The following is a 25,517-nucleotide window of genomic DNA, read 5'->3' on the forward strand; positions in this document are numbered from 1 at the left end:
AGGCCAACAACTTTTCCCTGTCATGGGAGAAGAGTTCGGGAGCAGATAAAAAAGAATGAAATGAGAGACCCATGTGTTGGCTGAAGATCCCTGGCTCTTTAAAGTTTTAAAAAACGGAATATTTTGATCCATACAGTCTACAGCTAACCTGTGTGCCTGACATCTTCACAAAAATGAGTACGGGTACGTAGCAATCGCTGACGAGCGCATATGGCCGCAAAGTATGGGATCTCTGTACTCATCTCCATCAAGGGCTTGACAAGCATATTGAGCAACTTGAAGTTCAATGGTCTTTTGTTTGCCAAAACAGCAAAGTATTGCAATAAGATGCCATAAAATAGCTGCAAATAAATTCAATGCATAGATTAATGATGATGCTTATACATTCAACCTGAGGGGGGATAAATTCAATGCATAGATCAATGATAAATGCTTATACATTCAAATTTGGGTTGGGGGGTGGGGGGCATAAAACCGAAATGAACATACTTGCATTTTTTTCCTGTTCTCTGCTGCGATAGTGATTGCATTATATGCCCTAATTCGCCTTATAGCTTCCAGAATTTGATCATCGGAGCGATTCTCCAACAATGCACTAAATTCTTCGAAACTTTTTGGAGCTTCAATTGTATAGGGAAGCTCCCCTTTTTTATCCAAATCCTCTTCAACATTTGCTTTTACTTTGGAAAAACCTGCATTGCCTTTTTGTTTGCCCCTACTTTCTGATATCTTCTTCTGGTCTACCATATCCACCCGTTTCTCAATACCATCATCACCCTCTCCTTCATCGTCATCTTCATCATCATATTCGTCCTCCAAATTAGTTTCAATATTGTCATCATCACTCTGTTCCCAGTCCTTGAGAGATTGAGCCTTGTCATCTTCATCATGGTCCCCATCAGATTCTTCCGCATCCTCCTCATCATCTTCTGATTCCCCAGAACTCGCAGCATCATCACTCTCCAGCTCACTATCATTCTTTCTTCTAAGGATCTCATCAATCCAACCAACTTTAGTTCTTGGTTTGTCCTCATGAGAGAAGGAATCACCAAGATCATCCCCAGATATATGTCTAATCTGCTTAGAAGATTCATCATCATCTTCTCCAGAACTATTGGCATCTTCATTGCTGGAATCATCAGCAGCAACCATCCTGAACCATAGGTACGTATGCATGTTACTTTTACTGCTATTATATTATTTCTTCCACTGAATATCTACCTTTTTTCCAGGTTTAAGCTTTATTAGTATTATTTAATGATAATTACAAATTTACAATATAAACCAAAGTCTCGGGAATATGTATATAGAGGAAGAAAGTCGACATGTGAAATCTGGGATATGTAAAAAAATCAATAACTTCCACCTTATCCAATTGATAAAGATAAATACAAGGTGACTAAGATAAAGATAAATACAAGGTGACTAAGATAAAGATAAATCTGGGTGTCCAAACCGAATTATACCTCCAATTGCTCTAGACGTTCTTTCTCCTCTTGAGCTAACTCTTCCGGTGTCTTTGTCCTGTCAGACGGCCGAGCCCGCATATCAAGTGCCATTTCACCAACCAGTTTGTCATAATGATCAGGTTTTTCCTGTAAAGACCAATTGACCCCAGATATTATCAATAACTGTCAAAATAATAGAAGAACCATAAAAAGCAATTGCATTTACATGCATGAACTCATTAAGTCGAGCGGCTGGAAATCTTATCAAATGAAGAAGAAAAATGTAGAGGATGGGGTTCTAAATTTTTATCTTTCTGGAAAACCAGCCAGAACTAGTTAGTACAACCATAAATAAAAGAGTACGAAAGAAAGAAGCAAAGTGAATAGGAAAAGATTCCCATTTTTCTTTTTCTGGAAAATCGGCGAGGATTAGTTATTGAGGCCATTATCAAAGAATACTACTCAACACAGTATGAGAAAAATTTTGTAAAGTAGAAATGTACCTGCTGAGGGGGAACTTTGTTCTGTTCAATGTTTGTCTCCTCTTTCTTGGCATTGTCATTTGAGATACTGTTGTTTACAAGAGCTTTGAGAGCTCTCATTTTGTTTGGTTGTGTCAGTGACAAGAGGGCCTCAGACTGAACTAATGATGCAAAATCTTTGTCCAATTGTTCGATAAACTGTTCATTTTCTTCCTTATCCTTTGCTTTTTGAGCCTGACAGGATGCCAGCAGGTAAGACATGAACAAATACAGATAGTATCACAGGCAAATGATATTTTATAAATCACAAAGAATTCACAACCTTGAAGAACTTGCTTTTAAATATAATATCCTCCATCACTTCTTTCTTGCTCTTCTGCCTCTGAAATAAGAAAGATGCAACCCAATTAGAAGCTGAATTAGACTGGTCTTGTTTTGAGGAAAATAAAGTTAGTTTCTTAGATATATTGTAGTTTCATACTTTAGCAGGACTTGTGGTGATATTTCAAATAAGGGGAATGAATTCAGCAAAACCCCAGAACAACCAAAAGGATTCTAGAGAAACCCAGCCAATTTGGAAACTTAAGGACGATGGCTATAGTCCTACCTACTCCCAGAAGATAAATCCAAAAAACGAGCAATTGGTTTCCCCTAATAAAAAGGAGAAAAATTATACACCTAATAAAGAAAAGAATGTTCAACAAGGCTAGATATTTGAGGCAAGTGCCAGAAGTCAGGGGAAAATAATTAAAACATTACTTTCATATATCATGAATATTGAGTGATGATATGGGGAAATTTACCATAGTTAGTTATTCCACAGCCCTTCCACAGGACCAAATGAATGAAAAGAACAATGGAGGAACTGCCTTGTTCATGTAAACAATTGAGTCCAGCATCCTCATTTTGACATGATAACACTCAAAAATAATCATACCACAAAATACTTGAACCTATAAAACCAGGTTAAAAATATCAAACGAGTAGATGAAGCTGGCTAATTATCCATCAAATTTTGCAGGAATTTCATGGTTGAATAGCTTAGGTATTTGGATGGACCAAAATAACTCTCTAATGTAAGTGACAATTCTTTTAGCCAAGAGACAATGCAAGATCCAACAGAGACTATTATAATGACTGGATGTCAGAGAAAAGAAAAAGGGTCTGGAGAATTTGGGGGAGGGTGGTGGAATTGTCATGTGGCATAAAATTAATCTCACATTTTCCCTTCCTTCTGCTGATCTGAACTCCAAATCAGGTTCTGCCTCATGGTGATTAACTCGTCCCAGCGTCAACTTTTCTGCACAGCAATATACAGGCCAATAAAAATGATATAGAGGAACCAAATCAGTCAAACAATGTGTTTTATTGCTCCTTATCAAGCCATTAGATAAAAAACATCTGAAGCATAACTGCTCTGCAAGGTCTAGCTTGAACATAGAAGTTCATTTATCTATATCCAGGTCCAGCTAAGAAATATCATATTAAAAATCATAATCAACTTAAGACAGTCCAAGTCAAATACGTGAAACAAAACCAGCACCAAATATAAACCAATTTGTTTGAGATACCAGGAAACCAAGGAATAGAACAAGTACAACAGTTGAAGTGATGAGGAAAAAACATGAGTGGAAGAGGATTTTTATAAACTTTCAGTTCACAACAAGCAATAAAATGTAAGCAACATGAATCATTATCCCATTGTAAGATTATATTCTGTTTCCACACCTATACACGCACAACCCATGTCAGAAATACAGCATTTGTTGTGAAAGGAAAGCAGAACAACCACATTGCAACATAAACACTTACTGTCACTCCCAACTGATTGGTCAGCTTCGTCCTCGTCCAATGGTTCCTCATCGTCAAAATCATCTCTTTCCGGAAAGTAACCACTGTCTTGAATCTCAAATTCATCTTCCTCCCCATCAGACAGATTGTACTTGCTTTTCTTCTTCAATTTTAACTAATCACGCGCCAACAGTAATAGAAGATATTTAAATAAAGATTTCTCACACCCACATAACCAGGGACAAAAAAAAGAAAGGCAATGATGCTTCAATGATTAGTTTCTGTCATTTTTTTTGCTGCCCCAGCTTCTTTATGAGTATCTTCGATTTCTGGATTTGCTATACTTCTAAAAAAGCCACCAAAAAATTTTGCTGATGTCTTCTAATTCATCCAACTGGTACATCACTCAGAACTACATGTTCTCAAAATTACAAGTGGTTCCAGTCAATCTGTCAATGTACTTGAAAAAACAGTCAATTTAAAAAATCCTCACCTGTCGTTCACGCTGAGATCTTAAAATTGCCTTATCAAACTCCCCAAGTCCTTCATTCTGCTCTCCAATTCGCTTATCCACAAAGACAGAAGACTTTGTACTCTGCTCATATTCCTTTAGCAGTGTCTTTTGCCTCTGCATTTCAACCCAAAAATCCACACAATTCAAATCCAACCAATACCAGTTCCCCAATTTAGAAAAATGGGCATGTCAGACCCATGTATGACAAACTCATGGTACATGCAATGCATATAAGAATGTTCCTCCTAATGTTTTCAGAAAAAGTGTGATACAAATCTGAGGGTGAGCAAAGTAAAATAATGTGTTCTTAGCACAAACTGATACCGATTTCCCAATCCCAAAAAACAAATATATATATATATATAGAGAGAGAGAGAGAGAGAAAGGAAAGGAAAGGAAAGGAGCTACAAGTTTTAGGAAAAAGATCTTCCAGACACTACCCACAGGCCCCATGGAGTACTTGCACAGTTGCATCTATATGAATATACAACAGGTAAGAAAAACACACACATACTGCGCATGACATTGTCAGTAGTCAGAGGCCGAATACAAAATTCAGCAATTTTCATGCACATGATGACATTACACAATGCAATGTATAAGAGGTTCCTCTTAATAAAAGATAATCAAACAAGAATTAAGATAACACAAACGCATATGCATTCACCTCTCTCTGTGCACCAATTCATAGATGAACTAACCAAGTAACTAGCATAATACATTAATACTATGTCTTACAGTACCAGAACTCACACACACACAAGGTAACAAGTACGCAATGGGCACTAAAAGAGTTCTTTCCAATGCCAAAAAACTGAGTAATTATATGGCATACAGTGTGGTGCACCTAAACTCAATTATAGGATACATTCGTGCAATCAACTGACAATTTAGAATAAAAGTCCAGAACTTTGATGGTAGGTGAATTAACGTTTTGTCAGGAAATGTACAAAATGATTTCTCCGAGAACATGCTAGGTCAACAGGGACCATAGAAGTTAAACTACCGTAAACTGATAGCTGTAAACAGAATTAGATACGTATAACAACTCAACAAAAAGGCATCTTTTTCATACCAAAAGAAGACATGAACCCAGAAAGCAAAGAGATAGCAACAGCATCAGAAACCACCGTTTACGCACATATGTTAGTTAAAAAGAGTCAGATAGATGACAGGAAAACGGGACCTTTTGGATGGCAAGTGAGCGAGATAGGCCAATGCGGCGTCGCTCATCTTCCTTGCGTTTCTTGCCCAATATATCAAATTTCCGCCTCGACCATATGCTCTCAAATGGATTTTCTTTGGGTGCTTTGGTTTTCTTTGCTTCTGAATTCAGAATGCTTAACTTATTCTTTATCTTGTTCTTACTTTTATTTTTCTTCGTCTTCGAACTTTCTGTGCTTGACTTCTTCGCCATTAACGTAGATTCTCTGCACCTAATATTTTTTCGAATTCGAGGGAAACTGAATACTGAAGAAGAAGAAGAAGAAGAGAGCTTTCGACCAGGGTTTTAGGTAAATTTAATTAGGGTTTACGATGTTCGGAGCAAGCGGAGTTTGCTGGGGCACAGTTATGGGCTCATTTAATGGATTTGATATCGGAAACGGATCTCGAAATTAATGGGCTTTACTAATGGGTTTGACCATAAAAGATTTTGACACAAACGTCGAAATCTAAAAAGAAAATAATTAATTATATACATAAATTACAAATGACTCTTAAAAATTTTGATATAATTATAAATATTTTTTTATCATTTAAAAAATTATAAATAACTCTTAAAATTAATGAGTGTCTATCAAATATCCTATAATTAAGGAATACTTATAATTATATCAAATTTTAGATCTATAAAAAAATAATTTAAATTGTTCAACTTAATTCTTGAACTATGAAAATTAAGTTTTATCTCATAAGTTCATGCCACATGTTATTTTCCTAAAAACCAAAGTTAATTTTATATTATACCATCAAATATCCACAAAAAATATAGTCCATGAAGGAGACCATCCAAAAGTGAATTTTCAATTTTCATGATAATTCCACCTCTTTTTTTTTTTTTAATTTTGTAATTTCTCTTCACTGTCATAGTTGCAAGACACTCACACGAGATCTCCAAATTTTGTGTCCGAAGCATGAGGCCATCCCAAGAGAACTTCTCTTCACTTTCATAGTGTAGAGTTCATGAGGCCCTCATTAAGTTTTCTGGGAAGTAGTCCAATTTCATTCAGCCAAACTGCCAAACTATACATCTTACATACTTCAGCCACCACACAAAATCAAGAAAAGCTCAATCAAACAACTCAAGTGGTGAGAGGGCGGGGAGTACTGTCATTTGCTGTAATCGTTTCATTTACAACTAATTGAAGGTTAAAAGTTTAAGTAATTTGTGTACAAATCCAACTCATATATATCATCTCCACCACAAATCAAAAAAACAAACTTATCTATTAATATAACTAAATTGAAATGTATGTCATCAAGCCAGGAGCCAGAAATCTTTCTGTCTTTTAGTAGTGATGAGATATCCACCAAGCTTCTTGCTCTTTCTCCTCACTGCAATCGCCATACAGCTAGCGTTCTGGACACAGTACTCCGCCACTCCGCCGGCCGGTGCCCGGTTCCCCGCCCACATCAACATAAGCCGCCACGTGACTGAGCGTTTCTTCTGGCCCAACACCAGCAGCGCCACCCCTTCCACCTTCGCCGCCTCCACTATAGACGACCCTTTGTCTTTTCCTTCCACCACCGCCACCTCAAAACGCACCTTTCTTGCATAAATTCCACACATGTTCACCATTTCACACTTAGGATCACAATATATCACACCTATAGTTAAAATGGGAATAGAAATACTTCCATTCTAATTCGAAAAAATGTACAGACCTCAGGCCTTTTAAGCTGGCAAGAATTCTTCATACATGTCAGGAATTCAGGCACTCTATGATTCACATCCTTATTGCTCGACGATTCATCACCTATCAATAATTCAGATCTTCTGTTATCAATATATATATATATGTATATGTATATGTATATATGAAATGCAGACACCTAGAAACCAACCTTGTTTGGAAGGCTTAGTGACCCAGAGAAGAACAACAGTGTCTTGATTCTGAACTGTGTGACTAAGTGCCCACTGCACGGCGTTCTTGGCTTCCACGCTCGAATCAACCACGATCATGATTTTCCGGCCACTCGCCGCAGCCGGTTTCTCTGCACCGCCGCCGGAGTCATCCTTCTTATCAACACTGACAAAACCGTCTTGCTTCTGTTCATCAATAATGCTGGCTGAGTGTTCTTGGTTTTGGGCCTGGAGAGGTGGTTGCGATCGAACCCTAACAAGGGGTCTAATCCTGTTCAGGCAAAAGTTAGGCATTTTGGTGGCAATTTTGCCCATTTGGTTGGGACCTGAATTCTAACTCCTATGAACAAATAGGCAAAGCTGCTGTACAAGTAGGAGGGGATAGCTAGAGTTGGTTGTTATTTATGTAAGAAGAAAGTTTGTGAGGAAAAAGACAGCAAATTTGGGCATTTCCTGTGGGATTTTGGCCCACGTCAACTATCCCTTATGACTGTAATCTGTCAATCGCATGTTGCCTCAACTAATTACAAGAACGAGTTTTTCTTTTTTCTTTTTTGTTTTTTATCTCAGAATTCTTCATCTATTTAAATAATTTATGAATATTTTTATGAGTAGGTTGTGATCTTGAGGTTTATCTTGTCGATTAGTGATTAGAGTCGAAAGTATACAATTTCTTTTTGTACCAAGAGAAAAAAAAATGGAAATGATGGTGTGGGACATGCTTTGTTTCTCTTTTTTCTTCTTTTGTAAAAATAATCATTTCGCCTTTGGTGCTTTTAATTCTTTAGGTTGTGGGGTTTGTTTTGAACGTGCTTGTCATGAAAACAGTAGGGCCATGCATGGTATTCTTGAGGAATTTTATTTGATTTCATCGACTATATATGCTTTAGGGTATGGTACTTAGATATTGGAATTTAATTACGGAATAAATATTTGATTATATTTTCTTTTTTTTAATTTTGAAGATATTTTTGTATGGATATAGTTATAATCAGAGTTATAACTTGATTCTATAAATTTATTTCATTTATTTTTTAAGCCCTTTCTAAAAACGCATTTTTGTTTAAATTTTTTTTGAACTTACACTAAAATTATTGTGCAGAAATATATAGTTGCAATGTGAAAAGATTTATGTCGACTTATTCAATTATTATAAATTTGAAATCCTAAATAACCTTATTGATTTTCTTAAAAAAACCTCATTTTTGTGGTAGTGAGGTACATTTAATAAGTCACAGTAGTTGGAAAGATGAATAGACTTTAGCACAAATCATAGGGGACAAAGTTACTTGGAATTGATGGGGAGGTTAGTTAAGAATGGAGAAACAAAAACAAAAGATTACAATGATGCAAGAAGGTGATATGTAATGATAAGAGAAAATATAATGATTATAAATCATCAATCAAAGAATAAGACCGCTAATTAGTTAAGAGAACATATCAACGTGTGACACATATGCTTTCTAGAATTTATTACATTTGGAGCTTTAATTGCTTAGTACATATATATAGGTAAAAAGACCAAAGTGATTAGCATATGGATGAAATGATGAAACCCCTTGTATTTTTCTAATTACATCAAACTCAGAAGAATCGCGAGTTTCTTATATTATCCTCTACTGTAAAATTGAGACATTACAATCAAAAGACAGTGAGTTTGAATTTCTATATAAACATAGATGTGTGTATGTTTATTTTGATACTAGTTTATTGTTGTTTTCTTTATTTTTTGTCTAATCAAAATGTATTCGTTAACTTAAATTATTGATGTATTGAATTAATTATAAATTTGAATGTATTAAATAATGTAACAGATCATATACTATATACATAAAAAAGAAATTATAAATAATTGTTATGAACTGAAAATGGCTTACTCATTCACAAAAGATCATATATTTGCAAATCAAAATACTATATAGGGTAATAAAATCACAAATAAACAACACATTAAATTAGGACAAAATGCATAAACTCCCTCTGCATTTTAGAAAGTATGCAAAAAACACTCTCCTATTTTCAGAATAGGCTAAAACCTCCCTCATATTTTGTTTTAGTCAGCAAAAAACCCCCATTCTGTTAGCAACTAACAGTAAGTGGAGGAGACGCGCGTCTACTGTGTTTGGTAGTCATTTTCTATGGTTTAGATTCATATTTAATGACACTTTAGACTAAAGTACCCCTCTATGGGTCTATATAACATACAAATGGCTTTTTAGCTTGTTTTGTGTGTTCCTTTTGTCATTTGTCACCTTAAAAAATAAATTAAATTTTTTCATATTAAATTAAATTATATTTAAATTCAAATAATTTTATAATTGTTAATTATTAAATCTAACTATTATTTTTACTAAAATTCAAATATATATTTAATTACAATAATTATTATTAATTAGCCAAAATATCTAATTATTATAATTATTTAAAATATTCTTAATTAACTAAAATATATTTTAATTAATATAATTAAAATTAATTTTTTAAAAAAAGGAAAAACGGCGATTTTCGCCTGAAACTTAGAAATAAATTTTCGGCGCCATCCGGACGAATTTTAGACGGCCAATGGTACCATTCGAATCCTCTCTTCAAGACGAATATTTTCATACCTTCAATTTGAGCTTTTGTCAATCATAGAGAGTGGGCTCAAGTCACGACGCGAGGGGAAGGGGGGGGGAAGGCGGGGGTGGGGGGGGGGGGGGGCTATGAGGTTAGCGTGGGTAGTTAGTTTTTTTTATAAATATAATAATAATATATTTTAAAATTTTAAATTATTTATATATAATATAAGTTAAATAATTTGTTGAATCTAGACCTTTTAATTTTTTAAAATGTAACGGTTGAGATTAATTGATTAGATCTAACGATCAGTATTTGATCAAAGAAGATCCAACGGTCATTAGTACAATAAATAATATATAATAAGTAAGGGTATAATGGTTATTTTTTAAAAAATTAACACTGTTAGTTAGATTTAACGAAGAGTGGGTGATTGAGTCGAGTTTTACAAAACACATGGGGCTTTTAGCTTATTCTCATAATAAGAGGGTTTATTTTGCAAACTTTTTAAAACACAGAGGAGTTTTATGCAATTTGTTCGAACACAAGTTTTTTGCACCAGCTTTCTGTTGGACCTTAGAATGTACACGGCTAGTTTGAGTGAACTTGGAAAACAGTGACCAACTTCTTTGCTTTGATCTTTCCTTTCCCTAGCCATGAGTATCAATACAGACTTTAAAACTGAAAAAGTAAGGATCTCTGTTTCTTTCAACATTGTTGCAATAGCCTTAAGATCACAGTCGTTGTCCAGGACTGCTGTAGACTTCAAATTCTTGATGTACTTGTTGACCATTTTATTAATCTTCTTTCTTGAGGCCAAATAAGCATTAATTTTCCAGGTTGGAGGTTTGTGATCTTCAGACAATTATCAAAATATATGCAAAGGCGCACACGAGTATGATTCAACGTTGTTTTTTATGGGCTTTGCTCAAAATATAGAGTCCTCCTATGAAAATTAATTGCTATTATACACATTAAGATCATGGAAAATGGTGATTTATGTTTACATAAATTTATCTATCATAAAAAAAAATAAAAATTAATGGAATATAAGCACAGTAAAATTTAAAATGAATAGCAGTAGAATAATATATAAAATACTAACTTAAAACTTCAAAAATTAAAATATATATATATATGAAAGAATAAATATCACGAAATATTAAAGAAAAATGATCAATCTTATTAAACTAGAAATACTATTGAAAATTTTAAAATGGGTTGCTTCTAATTAGTCAATTTTATAAAAAAATACATTTTTGGCCCGATATGTTAGGGTGTTTTTGTAATTTAGTCTATTTGTTACGATTTTTTTATATTGCATTGCGTAAGTTAAAAGTTTTTCTATTTTAGACCTCACATGCATTTTCAACCAATTATTAAAGGAGTCATTAGCATTTTTCATAAATTATTAGGCATTTTCAATTTAGTTCCATTTATCGCGATATTTTCACATTGCATCTCATAAATTGAAAACTATCTCAATGTCATCTTAGCATTTTTCGTACATTTTCTATCCATTTTTAGTTTATTATTGGATGGAAAATGCACATGAAAACTAACATTGACAAACTTTTCGATTTATGAGATGCAATTTTCCCAGAAGGTCATTAACAAATGAGACTATATTGAAAAAGTCTCTAACATATGGACCAAAAATATGATTTTTCCTTGATTTTATTTAATATGAAAAGTAGAAATTTATTTTGAAATTGTACTGTAATTCACGTAGTTTTGATTTTCATCATAATATACTAGAGGGCACAGTAAAATTTAAAACAGAGAAATACTAATCCAAACATAAAAGAATAAAAATATAATATAGAATAAATATAATCAATTTTAATAAATTAAAAATATTGTTGAAAAATTTAAATCAAGTGGCTTCCGACTAACTGATTTTATCTGAATATTAATATAAGATAATTATTTTAAATTATAAGTTTTTCCATAATATAATGGATGCGTATCATTTTGAGAACTCTAATAAAATATAACTTATAAATTTTTATCAATTAAAGTAATTATTATCAATTTGTTTTGAAAATATAATTGGTTAATACTATTATTTTGATGATAGAAACATAAATAATACCACAAATTTAATATATTTTATAACTAACTATAATAAAAAAATTTCTTTTCTTTTATTTGTTTTTGGTTGGAAGTGTTTTCTCCATATGGTGAATAGAGTTCAAAAATTCCAATTGTAAGTAGAGTAGTGGTAGAAGTATATAAAAAAATTCCGAACAAACAATCCATTTTGAGTTTCAATGTTGTACCAACTTGTATATAATATTGAGTTGAGCTGATTTTGATATGCTCTCGAAGTTAATCAAGCAATATATATAAAGCTAGAAATTGGTTTTGAATCAAAATTTTCATTTCTTTGGTTAAGAAACAAGCCAGACCCGTTGGAGCGGGTAACAATTTTTCACATAGTACAAAGAAGGCCAAAGCACCAAACACACTTGATTCTTATTTACAATAAAGATGGTCGCTGATTTCTTCGAGCTCACACTTCGAATTACTTGAACCCGATCGACATGAAAACTGGTGCAAAAGGTTCGCACTCCAAATCAACGAGTGGACATGAAAACTAGTGCAAGATCATCTCCACCGGCATTAAGTTGTTAACTGAAAGAACAAACAAGTGCAGAATCAACAATAAAAGAAAAAAACATGCAATAACAACTTACATAAATAACATCTTCTCTCTAAGAACTATGCGAGAATTTAAAGGTCGAAATAGAAATTCAAACACTCAACTGTTTCATATTGGCTACTTAAAAAAGAGTGCAACTTTGACATCATATAAAACCACATGATAACCTATATATCTATCTATTCCTCTCTGCCATTTTTCTAGCCAAAAAGCAACATTTGTCCTTATCAATTTCTTTTTTATCAAATTTTTCCATATTTACAAATCATGTAAAGTTGAAACCATTGCAATTTCCTCTGTATAATTCAAACCCAAAAGTGTCTGATTTCTGTGAAACCCTCACATTCTCAACATTCTAATTTGGAGGCGATAGAATCACGAATTTTGGGACCACCCTAAATATGACGGGCACAAGACAGTTTGGAGTTTAGGCCTAAATGAGAAATAACCCTCCATTATTTTTGTTGGTTTATTCTCGGTTTGTTCATTATATTAGGTTTTGATCTCATGTTGCTTTCTAAAAACTTTTTGTTTGTCATACATTTAAGATTCTTGTACAAATTTTACAAAAACACCACATTCGTTCATGTCATCGACATCTTAACTTTGCAGGTGTATCTAAAAATTGGTGGAAATTCTATAGCATACAATCACAAATTAGTTCATTCGTGAACTTAAAAAATAAAATATCATAATAGCATACAATCACAAATTAGTTCATTCGTGAACTTAAAAAATAAAATATCATATACTAAATTGCACAACGGTTCTAGATGCCAATCTCATTATTCGTTTTAAAATTATTGGTAAAAATTTCTTAAAAGAATTTTCAACACATCTTGACAAGTTTCAATAGAGTAATCATTTATCAAAAGAAAAGTTAATAATGTACTTTTTTGGAAATCTAGACAAATATGGCGATCAATGCTATTTGACCAGAAATAATAACTGAATGCTTCTCAAAATATTTCAAAAATTATTTTAACAAACTGAATGCTTCTCAAAATGTTTCAAAAATTATTTTAATAAACTGAATGCTTCTCAAAATGTTTCAAAAATTGTTTCAAATTCTGTTACTTTTATGAAAATAAAATTCAACAAATTATTTCACTTAAAGTCCAAACATATGACTTTTCATGCTTTCACCCAAAAACAATTAAATGAATTCATCTATTGCTAATCAAAATATTTTGTTAATTAGTCTTCAAGATATTTGTAAGTGCACTTCAAGCTTCAAGCTGATTCTGAAAATATGAGTTTACTGTAAAACACTTGACAAGAAAAATAAATTTTTAAGTAAAAGATAAAAACCGATTTTGAGAACATGAATTGAAAACAAAAGAACACTTGACAAGGAAAACAAATCTTTAAGTGGTAAAAACCAATTTTCAATAATATTATTTAAAAATAAAAAATAGAAAGTTTTTCAAACACTATTTAAGATACAAAAACTGTGTGTTCCTCAAAAACCATTTATCAACTCATGAAATTTCAATACTCACAAAAAATTTACCAAGTCCTCGTGAAAAGGAATTTTAAATTGGCATCTAGACAACTGTTTGGCATTTTAGCATAGAATTAAATCCTCAAAGTTCACAAATAAAATAATTCATGATTGCATGATATAGATATTTCAACAAATTTTTCTATGCTACACCTACAAAAATAAGAGGCTAATAACATGAACCAATATGGATTTTGCAAATCCATACAAGAATGTCAAATGTATTAAAAACAAAAAATTTAAAGGCAAGCGCATGAAGAAAACCCAACACAATAAATGAACCAAGAATAAATTTACAAAAAGAGAGGAGGGTTTATTCTCCAATTTAGACTCAACCCTATCCTTGCATCCTTCACATTTGGAACAGCCACAAAAATTCATAATTCTTTTCTTTCCAAATGAGAATGGTGATTGCGTGGCTTTTCAAAGAAATCAAAGCAGTAAAAATATTGGGTTCGAATTATACAAAGTGTAAAATCAATGGTTCAACCTTCTTGATTTCAAAATATGGAAGTACAAAGTGTAAAATCAATGGTTCAACCTTCTTGATTTCAAAATATGGAAGAAAATTTGACAAAAAAGAACCAATAGGGGCACCGGTTGCTTTTGAGTTAGAAACTTGGAGAGAGTAATATGAAGATAAGTAGGCTACCATTAGGTTCTAAAATGTCGTCAAAAAGCACACTTTAGCAGCCAACATATGTTGAGCATTTAAATCCTACTTAGCCTTTTGATTCACACACAATCCTTATCGAGACGAGGTTATCTACTTTGCACGAAATTGGCAAACCAAATTCAAACTCTAGGCCTCTCTCTTGCAAAAGACAAGTATGAATCACATATACCAAGTCACGTGCTTCAATTGTAGAATCAAATGAATGCATGTTACACGTATAACTGAAAAATGAAATATCAAGTATATGGTGTTTTATAGTTGTATGCTACATGTGTCGAGGCCAAAGAAATCGCATGGCGCCTCCACAATCAGTTATGGTCCAGTTTATTTTAATGGAACTAGCAATAGATATTCGATATACGATGACCAACTGAAATAAATGGGTAAGGGTCCAATTAGTTGACCGCGTTGCTATGCATCAAACGTATAGTATAGTGCTTTCAACAAATCCTGCTAAATTACCAATAACAACACTTCTCTAGGAGACTATAAATAATACGACATATATTCTTTGCAATAAGACAGAATTATGAAGATATGAAAGAAAACAACACAGATACATCATTGTGGCATGCTATATTTTAAAGGCATAAAAATCAGATACTGCATAAACCAAGACACCTTGCTAGATGGTACTTTAGAGAAAATATCATGTTGGTTCATTAAATGGTTTAGGAAGTTTCCTCACAGTCCCAAGAGAATATTAATATTCTTAAAATCAAGCGCAAATAAGAGTATGAGAGAGTGGATGGATGGCACTTAGATTTCAGTGAATCACTTATGCACATTAACAGAGGAGATAGGTAAATTGATGGAAAACATAATGCTATTGCTCCTAAAGTAGATGCACAGTCACAGACCAAAGTGAAGATATACATGGCTTCAAATTACTTTCAAGCAGTTGTCTTACCCTAAAATTGTGTAATTGACAACATCAATATCTTGCTCGTATAGCTCCATACCTTAACAAGTGAAGCCAAAACGTTTCAGCACCAAAGCCCTACGTGAACCAAGGATCATTGGCAGCAATTTCAAGAAAGCTTGAAAAGGTATCACTAACCTTTTACACAAATAGATAATCATTTCCAAAAAACCTTTTCTAAAAAGCTTGTAAATGTACATATGATTCTTTTACATTAATGCCGATAACCTTTTCCAAAAAAAGAAAATCAATTCCAGTACAGTTTTGCATGCATTTATATTATATAACTTCCAGCAAAGAACTTTTCGGAAACAAAACATGCATACATTTAATATTATTGCTAACACACCAAAATGACAATCCAAATCAAAGCCTATAAGGCCCTCATGGCAGATTTGGAGAAACAAAGTGACTATGTCATTAAACGCATCACAATCTGATAAAAGAAATTGCAATTAACACAAGCATTACTCAAGGAACATGCAAAAGACCAACATATTCACCAAAGGAATGCCAATAATCTCATGGATTCCAGTCTAAAAGTCAGTAGGAATCTCTCATGAAAGCATTCAGAACCGATTAAATTACATTATAAGATGGGAAAGACCCAAAAGGAAAATAATATAAAAGACCAGATATATTTATCGCCAAAGCAAAATGATAGAAGAATAACTAGAAATATACAATGAATTTGGAAGACACGGGGGATGCAAGTGGAATAAGCAGAGTTGCGTTTGTTTTAAGAACGAAGCCTCGAAGATGTGAATACCAATAACAGATAAACATGACCAGTTTATTAGTTCAAAAAAAATATAATAATATCCGTTGAGAAGAAATACAAAGAATCAGTGATGTGAGAGCAGAAAAGCCTAATGTGAATTTTCTCCTCCTTTTCTATCTTCATGCCATAACTGATAATAGGTAAACAAGCAAAATTCATACCAAGTACTTCACAGCAACCAAAAAAATCACAACAACATCACCACTGAATATAATCAAATGAAAAAAAACAACCATACCCAAAGGAAAGAGCCCTGAGAATCTCCAATGATGGGAATCGTCTTGGCTATTCCCCTCACAAGTTTCGACCAACATCAATGTCTCCACTGCCAGTCTTGCATTTAATCCCGCACCCTTATCCTCCGTAGTAGTAATCGACAGGATACAAGAGAACCCATCTAGTAGTTGAATTTCAAGAACCTTGAAATAATTAACCCAGAACCTCGAAAAGAATAGGGGAAAAAAAAGAATAAGACCGTGTAATACAAGAATTCGATGATCATCAAGAAGAACTAATATCAAATCTTCCATCGGACAGAAAAATTCCTTTAACCAAGATACATTTAATTTCACAATTGCTTTAAAAAATCAAGAACCCTAAATCAAGAAACTTTACAAAAAAAAAAAAAAAAACGAAAGAAAACACTTGCTTTGAGTTGATGACTTTCAAGAGATCCTTACCTAAACAAAGAAGAAACCGAGGCTGGAGGCGGATGAATGCAGCAAACGATGATGAGAACGTCAGAAATGAACGAAGAAATATTGTTTTTCCTTGTTATTTTTCTGTTGCATTTTCATCGAATTTTCCATACTTATAGTGTGTTAGTGTGTGTTTGTATTATACAACGGTAACAAACTTTTATAACCCTATTTTACTTTTAATTGGGCCGGGCCGATTGATCTCTTTTATACTATGGTTCAACAACAAATAAATATTGGGCCTTAATGGATAAAATGAACTTGCCATATTTGGGCCTCTGTTTATTATTTGACATTTGTAAAACTATAATTATGTTTTTCAGGTTATAATTGTAATTATAAGTACACTTTCTATTCAGTGGGAAAAAATTATATAAATTCCTCTAAAGTATAATATATTAACACTTTTTTAAAAAGATGTATCAATAATTTTATAGTGTGGATAGTTGTAATAATGAATCTTGTAATCCAAGCGTCCCAAGCCCGTCCCATGAAAAGTTTATAAAGTAATTGAAATCCAATTGAATCAGACATATGGGCTGACTATACGGACCCAATAGCCCATACCAATTGGTACAGATTGCAGAGCCCATTTTGGCCCGGCTCCACACCGTCAAGCTAAATAGCAATTAGCTATATCGATAATTTTTAATTAAATTTTAGAAAAAACATTATATATCAATGAATAATAATAATAATAATAAATTACAATAAATTCATAAAAATGAGTAAAGTAAAAAAAATATCAACACATGTGATGAAGCTCAAACTTAAAATTTCAAATTTGTGATTGCTACTTAATTTTCAAATTGACATTGATTTGGATTAAGATTTAGCATAGCATTTGGATGCGATTTTCTTTCTCAGTAGATGAGATCTAAAATTAGTGTAGGGTGTATGCATAATTAATGAAAAATTACAAGAATCATTCGTTAATCTTGAACGCAAGAAATCGAGATTAATTGAATGATGATGAAAAATTATAAAAGAAAATATATATTGCAGTTGCCAAGTTAAGAATATGATGGTAACAAAAGTTAAATAAATACTGAAAATCAAGAGAGATATAACAAAATCAGCTAATTCATAGGCAAAGATCCTGCTGCCCTCCTCCTCTTTCACGTACGTTTGGAATCAAAAGAGAGTCCTACGTCTCCTTTTCTTCCACTCTCTTTCAACAATCCCAAAAAGGCAAAAAGCCCATTCTTGGTGCTTCTGCACTCTCTCTTTATACCATATATATTTGGAATTCTTGTGATCTGCTTGTTCTTACCTTTTCTTTGGGTTGCTAATGAATTAATCATTGTTGGCCGAGAATGCTTGTTTGCATGTTGTGGCGGCAGAAAGTTTAATCCTTTTTTCTTCCACCGTCTTTTGTAGATATAATAAGGTTTTGAACTTCAGTGCATGGACTGCACTTCTTTTTCTGGCTAAGAACCCTTTACAAGGTTTCTTTAATGGGTTGATTAGATATCATACTCTCTGATTTTACTTTGTTGCTGATTATGAGAACAGTATGTGATAAACTGTGAGTCTGCGATTACAAAGAACAAAATTTTAGAAATCCCTTGTGATTTTTTGATGTAATTCATAATTAGTTAAGTCTTTCAGAGTATAGTAATAATGTTAGAATCTGTTACCACTGTTAGTTTTAGAGGGGTGTACTTTTACTTATGGTTTATGCTTCTGCACTTCCATAACATCTTAATTTGATAGCTTTCTTAAAATTGTATTGATAGTTAACAGAAGGTGTAAATTTTTTATGCAGAGAGGTGTGGTCGCAATATGGGTGCCTTATGTTGTTGTTTTCATGTCCCTGATGTTCAAAATAATACTGGCTTAGACAATTCGAGTTCAGATGATTGTTTGTGTCCCAAGTGCTTCTTTCAGAATTTCATTAACAAGGTATGGTTGGGGACGATCTTTCTCGTCTTATATTGGTATTTTGATGTTCACTATTGTCAAGCTGATGATTCTAAAATTGTAAAGGGTAGAAGAGGTGATTCAGACCTTTCAAACTGATTAGGTCATTAAATCAATCTCAAATCATATGATAATGCTTCTTTGAGAATAGAGAATGATAGTAGTGGCCTGGGCAAGACAAAAACCATTACTGTTAAGAAACAATTGAAATTGAACTTAGTTTTCAGGATCTATTGATTTAGTTTCTTCTCTCTGAATTAAGCTGGTAAGTAGGCAACAGATCATTGATGATTAGTCAAAAAGAAAGAGACAGCTGTGCTAGTGTGCTGAATATAATCTGGTGATCAAGAGTTCTCCAAAACTTAGATTTTTCTTGTGTTTCGGACTTTGAAGATTTCTCATTCTTTCTCCTTTTGTTGTTAGTATGGTTGTAGTTCTGGCAGCTCTGTTTCTCCTAAATACAACTATATAAGTTTCATTTGTGTGCAAATTTGCTACAGCATCGGAATGTGTTGACCAGAGGACAAATTCGTGCCATCTCTTCATCTAATCAGCAGGCACCTGCTTTAAATTCTGAAATGGTTCTCAATGATTCACCCGAGGTCAGTGAGTCTCATGACAGAGCAGAGCCGAACGCTGCCAGTTCAAGGTATTTGGAAGAACAATGTAATGAATCAAGTGAAAGACAGGAGAAAGGCACTTGCTGTTTACGAGTTCAGCCTGAACCAGTTAGACAAAGAGATAATAAAGTTAATTCAAAATCTTTACAAGGAGACAGAATCGTTGTCTCTAACAGTGAAGCGCGATCTCAAAGGCAGAATTGTGGTTCGGAATCTTGTCTGGATGATTTGTCATTCGGAGTGGAAAGTATTTTTGCAAATATAAATCCTTCACCAGATGATGAAGATGTGTGCCCAACATGTCTTGAAGGTGTAATTCTCTGTCTCTTAGCCTATCTGTTTCTTTCGTGCATCTTCATACATTATGGTGGCACAAGTACTCATAGGTAGATAGGTACTGCAAGTATTTGTACAAAATCAGCTTATGCAATCTCACAATTCAATCCGTACACATCTTAATCCTGCTAATCTCAGAATTATTTCTTTGACAGAGTATACACAAGAAAATCCCAAGATAGTAGCAAAGTGTTCTCATCATTATCACCTCAGTTGTATCTATGAGTGGATGGAAAGAAGCAAAAATTGTCCAGCATGTGGAAAGGTGATTGCAACTACTTTGTTTGCGTGTCTTGAAACCTTATCAATTCATCAAGAGATACATATGCTTGTCAATTCATCAAGAGATACATATGCCTGTTACTTCCCCCCCTCCCCCCCCCCCCCCCCTGCCCACCTGATTGTCCAATTGCCAGTTTCTTGTAGTAAAGATCTGTTACTAGTTTACCAATGAATGAGTCTGAAACACAGTAAACATTAGCTCCAGCTTGATACTAAGGTGCAATACATCTCGAGATAATAGATCAGCGGAATGGATTTCTCAATCTCTTAAATAATGTCTAAAGATTAGAATTCTTCCAAATTTTAACACTGTTATCCACTCAATTCTCTTGTAGGATGTTGTCAAAGAGATTGTGTACTGTTGCTTTGGTACTCTAATGTAAGATGTTCGGTTTCTTCTGATAAGATCAGGAATGAGAGTTCACCTGCACTTTTAGAACAAAACGACTTTGAAAGATTCCTGCACAAGAATGTACCATGATGCTAACAATTACAAACACAAAGAAAAAAGAAATAAGAACTTAAAAGCAATGATTGAAGATGTCCAGAACAATATTAAGATGTCCTCTTAGGGTTCATACTCAAGAATCTGAAAACATCGATATCTGATTGTACAGGATCTTGTTCATTTTTTAGACACTTCTCTCTCTCTCTCTCTCTCTCAAGTACTTGATTAATACTATGAACTGACTAGTTTTATTTGGGAGATTCTTATTGTATTGCCAGCATGATGTTGCATTCAAATCACCTTTTTTTCTGTCCAATTTCTCTAGTTGATGCTGTTCAACGAATCAAGTTGAACTTGTGGTGTGACGCAGCAAGGAGGATCAGACGATGATTTGCTGAACTAGAGGATATGGAAACATGACATGGATGGCTCATGCTGATAAAGGTTTCTACACTAGATTGCTGAGTTTTTGCAAATAGTTCTTGTTTTCTCCAACAACAAATTATCTTTATTTAATCATCTGCGCTTTAATGGAGTGCTCCTACATTGCTGGTTGAAAAGATATCTTACCAACTGATGGCTTATTCTTTATTCGCACCACCTTAGTATTACTTTTCCAACGTGCAGCTCCAAAGCCTTCTTAAGCCTACACCGGTTCACCATGCATGAATTTTTAAGTCATTTAAAGGTCTGATGATCATAGAGCTGAAAATGCACACATGGATGAAAATAAAAGGGATATATATCTGCTAACAGGTCATAACATGAATCATACATAAATGATTACATTATTGTCATATTCCATGAGATTCTTCTCCGTTACAGTACGGTAGATTCTGAAGAAGCATAGCATTAACAGCTGGAGAGTATTTTCTGACTCCACATTTACAACCATAGTAACAACTCATGTTAAGAGTAATCAGAAGTTATCAAGATGTCACACTCAAATAGAAGAACAACATACTTAATATTTAGTGCATCTTATTCTCAGATTTATATTTGCTGTCCTCGTGGACACATTGAGAAAACTTATTTCCCTTGTCCACACAAACAGTCATAATCATGCAGCAAAGCATCCGAGGTGACACGAGTAGAGCGAATCAAGAGTGAGGTCGAGCTCATTCCTTCTAGCTTCTGTTGCTTCTTCATAAGTCCCCCCTCTGCATTAAAGGAAAATTGCGATAAATTACCAACTGTTTAATTAAGAAGTAGATGGATCGAGCATTTAGAATGCACTAATCAACATTGTGCTAGATAGAGCTTAAGCTTATAGTTTTTCACTGACATTGGTGTGGATTGGTTACTACAAGAAAGAGAGTTACCCAATGTTTAAGCAAGGAAGCTGATGATGAGGTGCCATTAAGAATTGTGGTGGTGGCGGTGGTGGTGGTGGCAGTGGTGTCTGTTGTCCCATTTCCTTCTCCTTCTCTTTGATCTACATCACATAGGAGTTAACATTTTTAAGTGAAGGGTTCGTAATAAGTGAGAAGTGGAGTATATATAATGTTGATCGATCAATCACCTTCTTTGCCAGCATGCTGTTTTGCTCTTGTATTGCTTTCTCCTGTCAAGAAAACCAGAATAAGCATCCACAAAATAGTTTAGAATACCAAGATTTTTAACTAAAAACACCAACTCCAACTGATTAATCTAGTAGGAAAGCATTGGTGCCTGTATAATGACAAGGTGACAAGGGCAATTCAGGCCTGCAATTGAAAAAAAAATGGCTAGAATTGTTCTCAAATTGTCATTTTCTTAAAATGTAGCACCAAAGTGTCAAACTGATTTCAACATGTCCTATTCTTTTTAAAAGTGAAAATGATAAATTATTATTTTTCTTTTGAATAAATCGATTAAAATCAAATATCAAAGTTAACACCTGTTGTTAAAATAGAATTACACAAATTATTAAAATATAAATCTATATTTTACACGTTAGTGGGGTTCGAATCTATGACTTCATAAGAGTTATGGGGTCTCAACTTCGTTAATTGAGTTAGGCCAGCATGACTTTATTGCCAGCTCATATATATATTTACAAGAGTGAAATTACAGTTTTCCCTATCATGCTATCCACATTTTTTTTTCAAAAGAAAAGCCGCGGATCCCATGAAGGGGGTTCAGCGAGACCATTACCAGTATATTGATCAAATGTAATCCATGCTATCGACATTACAATAGCATTAAATCAAAACTAGTGTTTGGCAGCCATTTATTTGATTGTACTGACAGAGATTGGTGTTTAAATCCTTGATAATGTATGAAATAAACCAGTTGAACAAAAAAAATCACCCCCCCCCCTCTGGATCTCTCTTTCTCTCTCGATATAATATAATATTGCTACAAGAATATATAATCGTGAGAAACCCTAGGCATGTTTCGAGGAAAACAATGAAAAATAGTTATTACAAAATTTGAAATTTGGTCATGATGCAGAAGGATATATATCTTGTAGATGTATAGTTAAATAAATAATTGATATATACTCAGCTTTTTAAAGTTGAGAGGAATAAAAGTGATAATTATCCATACACACATACACAATCCACAGCACTAGGTGTAGTATGATCCGAAGATCAAACGCACATGTATCTATCTGCAGTCTATGTAAAGTACTTTTAACTTGTGCACTCCCATACTGCCCATTCGTTTTTCTCATTATAGTTAAATTGAATCTTAGGCAGTGATAATGATATACATGCATATATATATATATATATAGAGAGAGAGATGGGTGAAAGGACAGACCTTTCTCTGCAACTCAGAGATTGAATCGTACAACAGCTGATTCTGCACAGGAAAAAACATAGATATTGGAGATCTCTCCTGAAAAATAAATTAACTAATAGTAAAAGAAGGATTATTTAGTGAAGAATTTTGTATCGAAAACGTATTATACTTTTCTAGATCGAATGTTCTTGAGGGCAGTGTCAAGCTGCTGCTCCAGATTCTGAAGATCCTTCATGCTTATGGACTTCAGATCTTCCCCCATATAATGCCTGCACACCATAAAACCAAAATGTTTTAAACAAAAACAAAAATCCTCTATCCCTCCGACTTCATAATTAATAACCATTAATTAATTACCTGTGATTTCTTTGCAAGAGCTCAATTCTTGCCTTGAGTTTGCTGTATTCCAGAGTCCAATTGGCCTGCAAAATTAATTAAGTCGAAATATATAAGATTTAATATTGAAATTTAACACAACTGAGCATCCAACACAGCAAATCCTGCCTATATATATACATATATATATATATAGTTTGAATAAAGAATGAATGAAAACAATTAGGTGACTTACAGGAGAGTCGGGCTGATCATTTGCAACCAATTGTCTTTCCGCAAATGAATATCTTTCATACTTCTCCAGGATCCTGTCCATGCTGCAACATTTTCATGCACCAATTGTCTAAATCTTTCATTTTCATTACATATATACATATATCATTACCATCATCATCATCACTGACACTGTAACATATATATATACGCTTTTAGAAAGAAAATTTTAAAGGATCAAAAAACTGCTACCTAGTATAGGCAAGTAGCATGCATCTAAGAACCCTAGCTATACAAGAATTTTACAGTTGAAAGCTTTCTTCATCACCCAAAACAATAAAGATAAACACAGCTCTCTCTCTCTCTCTAGATCTGTACATATATATATACATATATTACTAACATCACTTGTAGCTGCCTAATTTCTCTTTACCAAAACAAAGGAGGAGAAAAAAAGAAATAAGCTAGCAGTTTTCTCTTATATTAAATAATGTAGACTGCTAACAACTAATTTCGCAAGAATTGTTCTTTTTGCTAATTAGTTCAATACCGATAACATTAATTTTTTCATAGTTATAGCGTCATTTTCTTATAGTGCATGAAAATTTAATAATTAAACGGCACAAGCTCTTTAGTTTCTGAAAATATTTAGACTAACAGTCCTTTTAAAAATAAGAAAAAAGGAGATTCAATAAATGCACATAACCTAATTACCAAAAGTTTTCAGAATGTATTTTATGCACATATTTTCCTCCTGCAACGATCTTTTTGGATTAAAACAGTAAAATATATTAAGAGAAAAGGCATTGGAAACTTATAATTTTCATCGTAATTCTAACATTGAAGAAATTACACTGTCATTGTCTTCAGACATGATTTCCCCATCCTGTCAAGAAAACACAGACTCCCACCTTCGTCATTGCACCCCCGCTCCCACCCCGGCCGCCGCCCGCAGAAGACAACAAATTAGATCATAGTACTAAGTTCTAACCAGCGCAATAATAACTTACAGAATCTAAGAATACCGCGTGTCAACAACTGAAATTTACACCAATTATGAGCTATTCCGTTCTTGAAAATGGGAAAGATTTTTTTTAAAAAAAAAAGAGAAAAGAAAAGAAAAGGAAAGCTGTCAGCACAAAGCAAAGACATTACCAGAAAGACAATTTCTATATTCAGTGGTCAAAAAACCAGCCAAAATAATCGGATGACCAACCCGAAAAAGTTTTTCTCATCAACCTAAAAAAGATTCTTGCTATCTGTTTGGGAAATTTCATGACACCGCAAAACCCGGAAACTGTAGGGGATTAATTACTACCAAGATCATTATTATTAGTTCAGGTATGATGATCAGTACAAAAAACCATACGTTAGATCATGTATAACAAGAAAAGGTTTGATGAAATAAACCAGACATCATACGAGAAACAAACAAAGAAAATTTGGCCTAATTGAAGAACATGAGATTAATCTACATGCTGCTTAATTATATATATATGTAAAATAA

The 25,517-nt window shown here is 33.5% G+C and overlaps 4 protein-coding genes and 1 long non-coding RNA gene across 7 annotated transcripts in view; 1 reads left to right on the forward strand and 4 right to left on the reverse strand.

Annotated features, from left to right (window-relative positions):
* Positions 1 to 5,762, reverse strand: part of LOC105156472 (nucleolar protein 14) — an 8,806-nt gene extending 3,044 nt beyond the window's left edge. Inside the window, 10 exon segments of the mRNA XM_011072608.2 lie at positions 2 to 17; positions 149 to 341; positions 490 to 1,168; positions 1,465 to 1,595; positions 1,952 to 2,164; positions 2,253 to 2,312; positions 3,151 to 3,230; positions 3,743 to 3,896; positions 4,215 to 4,349; positions 5,422 to 5,762. Of these exon segments, the coding sequence (XP_011070910.1) occupies positions 2 to 17; positions 149 to 341; positions 490 to 1,168; positions 1,465 to 1,595; positions 1,952 to 2,164; positions 2,253 to 2,312; positions 3,151 to 3,230; positions 3,743 to 3,896; positions 4,215 to 4,349; positions 5,422 to 5,652 (1,892 nt within the window). The 5' untranslated portion in view covers positions 5,653 to 5,762.
* Positions 6,375 to 7,844, reverse strand: LOC105156473. 2 transcript variants are annotated; one of them, XM_020691336.1, is made up of 3 exons: positions 7,302 to 7,844; positions 7,122 to 7,213; positions 6,375 to 7,041 (listed from the first exon to the last, which is right to left on the reverse strand). In XM_020691336.1, exons 1-3 carry the CDS (start codon positions 7,633 to 7,635, stop codon positions 6,715 to 6,717), a joined length of 753 nt encoding a protein of 250 aa, XP_020546995.1. In that variant the 5' UTR covers positions 7,636 to 7,844; the 3' UTR covers positions 6,375 to 6,714. The 2 variants fall into 2 exon arrangements, with proteins under 2 accessions (XP_020546995.1, XP_011070912.1); XM_011072610.2 differs by having other exon boundaries at positions 6,380 to 7,002; positions 7,302 to 7,833.
* Positions 12,238 to 17,243, reverse strand: LOC105156474. Its single transcript, XR_847357.2, has 4 exons — positions 17,105 to 17,243; positions 16,663 to 16,865; positions 15,632 to 15,721; positions 12,238 to 12,513 (listed from the first exon to the last, which is right to left on the reverse strand). It is a non-coding gene; the product is annotated as an uncharacterized LOC105156474 (long non-coding RNA).
* On the forward strand, positions 18,409 to 21,322 carry LOC105156475 (E3 ubiquitin-protein ligase At3g02290). Of its 2 annotated transcripts, none has more exons than XM_020692095.1 (5): positions 18,409 to 18,570; positions 18,891 to 19,027; positions 19,546 to 19,975; positions 20,157 to 20,266; positions 21,057 to 21,322. In XM_020692095.1, the coding sequence occupies exons 2-5, from the start codon at positions 18,908 to 18,910 to the stop codon at positions 21,081 to 21,083; spliced, it is 687 nt and encodes a 228-aa protein (XP_020547754.1). In that variant the 5' UTR covers positions 18,409 to 18,570; positions 18,891 to 18,907; the 3' UTR covers positions 21,084 to 21,322. The 2 variants fall into 2 exon arrangements, with proteins under 2 accessions (XP_020547754.1, XP_020547755.1); XM_020692096.1 differs by having other exon boundaries at positions 18,409 to 18,512.
* LOC105156749 (floral homeotic protein APETALA 1) overlaps positions 21,452 to 25,517 on the reverse strand; it is a 13,265-nt gene continuing 9,199 nt past the window's right edge. Inside the window, exons 9-15 of the mRNA XM_020691960.1 lie at positions 24,033 to 24,114; positions 23,819 to 23,883; positions 23,631 to 23,730; positions 23,480 to 23,521; positions 22,254 to 22,295; positions 22,054 to 22,166; positions 21,452 to 21,891 (exon numbers count right to left, since the gene is read on the reverse strand). Of these exons, the coding sequence (XP_020547619.1) occupies positions 21,792 to 21,891; positions 22,054 to 22,166; positions 22,254 to 22,295; positions 23,480 to 23,521; positions 23,631 to 23,730; positions 23,819 to 23,883; positions 24,033 to 24,114 (544 nt within the window). The 3' untranslated portion in view covers positions 21,452 to 21,791. The remainder of the gene's footprint in view (positions 21,892 to 22,053; positions 22,167 to 22,253; positions 22,296 to 23,479; positions 23,522 to 23,630; positions 23,731 to 23,818; positions 23,884 to 24,032; positions 24,115 to 25,517) is intronic.

The sequence above is a fragment of the Sesamum indicum genome, linkage group LG2 (assembly GCF_000512975.1).
Source record: "Sesamum indicum cultivar Zhongzhi No. 13 linkage group LG2, S_indicum_v1.0, whole genome shotgun sequence".
Classification (NCBI taxonomy): domain Eukaryota; kingdom Viridiplantae; phylum Streptophyta; class Magnoliopsida; order Lamiales; family Pedaliaceae; genus Sesamum; species Sesamum indicum.